Raw genomic sequence first — 1,788 nt, 5'->3', positions numbered from 1 at the left:
TAACAATTTTAGTAAAAAGTGAGCTAAGGTGTCAGAAAACATCTTACAAAATTCTGCAGTCAGACCGTCCACACCCGGCGACTTATTGATTTTTAAATTTGAAATGGCAGCCTTAACCTCTCCCAAGGTAATAAGAGCATCACACAAGACTTTCTAATCATTGGACAGCTTCCTAAGAATATTAATATCATTCATGAAATGTAGTGTAGATGCTTCACAATACTTTGAGCAGAACAAGCAGAACAATATTTTACTATTTTTATTAGATTACTCTGTGGTCACACCATCAATATTAAGCTGATGAATGGAATTGAATTGGGCACGTTGCTTTTCTAAACGAAAGAAATAATAAAGAAAGAATAAAGGTTCACGCGGTCCACACTCCTAGTCCGGGTCTGGGTTCCTGCAGAGATCTCAGTTCCTTCCTCCCGGTCTCACTGAACTGATTCCCACCCAGCCTGAAACAGATGGAGGAATAAAGATGAAATAAACAGATTACACAACAGTATCAGTTACAGGAGACTGAGGTTAATGTTTCAACAACACTCACAGACAAATATCACCAGAAAATCCGCGGATCCGCTGTTATTTTATCACATTGAACATTAACACAAACACTCACCGGATCCACACCAGACTGGGGAGAGTCAGTATGAGGCGGCGGAGACCGGGGACAGATCGATCTGTGAGAGAGTTCCATCCTAGGTCCAGCTCCGTCAGTGATAAATTTGTACTGAGAGCGGAGCTGAGATCCTCGATACCAGAATCTGTGAGACCGACATTGTCCAGCCTGGAGATGAGAAAGAGCGAGGGTGAAGGACGCAGAGAGACAGGAGACGGAGCAAATCCTCGGTGTTTATCAGTAACACAATTACTGATCACATTAATGTTCAGTGTCAGACACTCAGTGACTGTAAACACAATCTCCCACAGTCTGGTACTTACACCAGTTTCTGTATTTTACACCCCGGGTTCCTCAAGCCGTGGACACCAGTTTCACTCCTGAATCTCCCAGTTCATTATCACTCAGTTGCAGCTCCGTCAGTGATGGGTTTGTACTGAGAGCGGAGGCGAGATCCTCAGCACCAGTTTCTGTGAGACCGACTCTCTCCAGCTTGGAGATGAGAGAGAGAGTGAGGATGACGGACACAGAGAGAAAGGAGACGCTGCAGATCCCCAGTGTTTATTAGCAACACCATTACTGATCACATTATTGTTCAGTGTCAGACACCCAGTGACTGTAAACTCAATACCCCAGTCTGGTACTTACCGCAGTTTCTGTATTTTACACTCCGGGTTCCTCAAACCCACAGACATCAGTTTAACTCCGGTATCTCCCAGCTTATTATCACCCAGGTATAGCTCCATCAGTGATGGGTTTGTTCTGAGTGCGGAGGCGAGATCCTCGGCCCCAGAATCTGTGAGACCGACTCTCTCCAGCCTGGAGATGAGAGACAGTGAGGCAGAAGGACAGAGAGACAGGAGACGGTACAAATCTCCAGTGTTTATCAGTAACACAATAACTGATCACGTTAATGTTCAGTGCCAGACACCCAGTGACTGTAAACACAATCTCCCACAGTCTGGTACTTACCCCAGTTTCCGTATTTTACACTCCGGATTCCTCAGAGCCGCAGACACCAGTTTCGCTCCGGAATCTCCCAGGTCATTTTCACTCAGTAGCAGCTCCGTAAGTGATCGGTTTGTATTGAGTGCGGAAGTGAGTTCCTTGGCACCGGATTCTGTGACACCGACATGGCTCAGCCTGGAGATGAGAGAGAGCGGGGT

At 46.0% G+C, this 1,788-nt stretch overlaps 1 protein-coding gene across 1 annotated transcript; it reads right to left on the bottom strand.

Annotated features, from left to right (window-relative positions):
* Window positions 1–357: 357 nt before the first annotated feature.
* Window positions 358–1,446, bottom strand: LOC140720176 (NACHT, LRR and PYD domains-containing protein 3-like). Its single transcript, XM_073035056.1, has 3 exons — window positions 1,271–1,446; window positions 623–790; window positions 358–458 (listed from the first exon to the last, which is right to left on the bottom strand). The coding sequence occupies exons 1-3, from the start codon at window positions 1,366–1,368 to the stop codon at window positions 368–370; spliced, it is 357 nt and encodes a 118-aa protein (XP_072891157.1). The 5' UTR covers window positions 1,369–1,446; the 3' UTR covers window positions 358–367.
* Window positions 1,447–1,788: the final 342 nt, after the last annotated feature.

Source organism: Hemitrygon akajei, unplaced genomic scaffold (assembly GCF_048418815.1).
Source record: "Hemitrygon akajei unplaced genomic scaffold, sHemAka1.3 Scf000037, whole genome shotgun sequence".
NCBI classification, from domain to species: Eukaryota; Metazoa; Chordata; class Chondrichthyes; order Myliobatiformes; family Dasyatidae; genus Hemitrygon; species Hemitrygon akajei.
The sequence above is the reverse complement of the archived record's forward strand: the minus strand, read 5'-3'. Positions and strand labels throughout refer to the sequence as shown.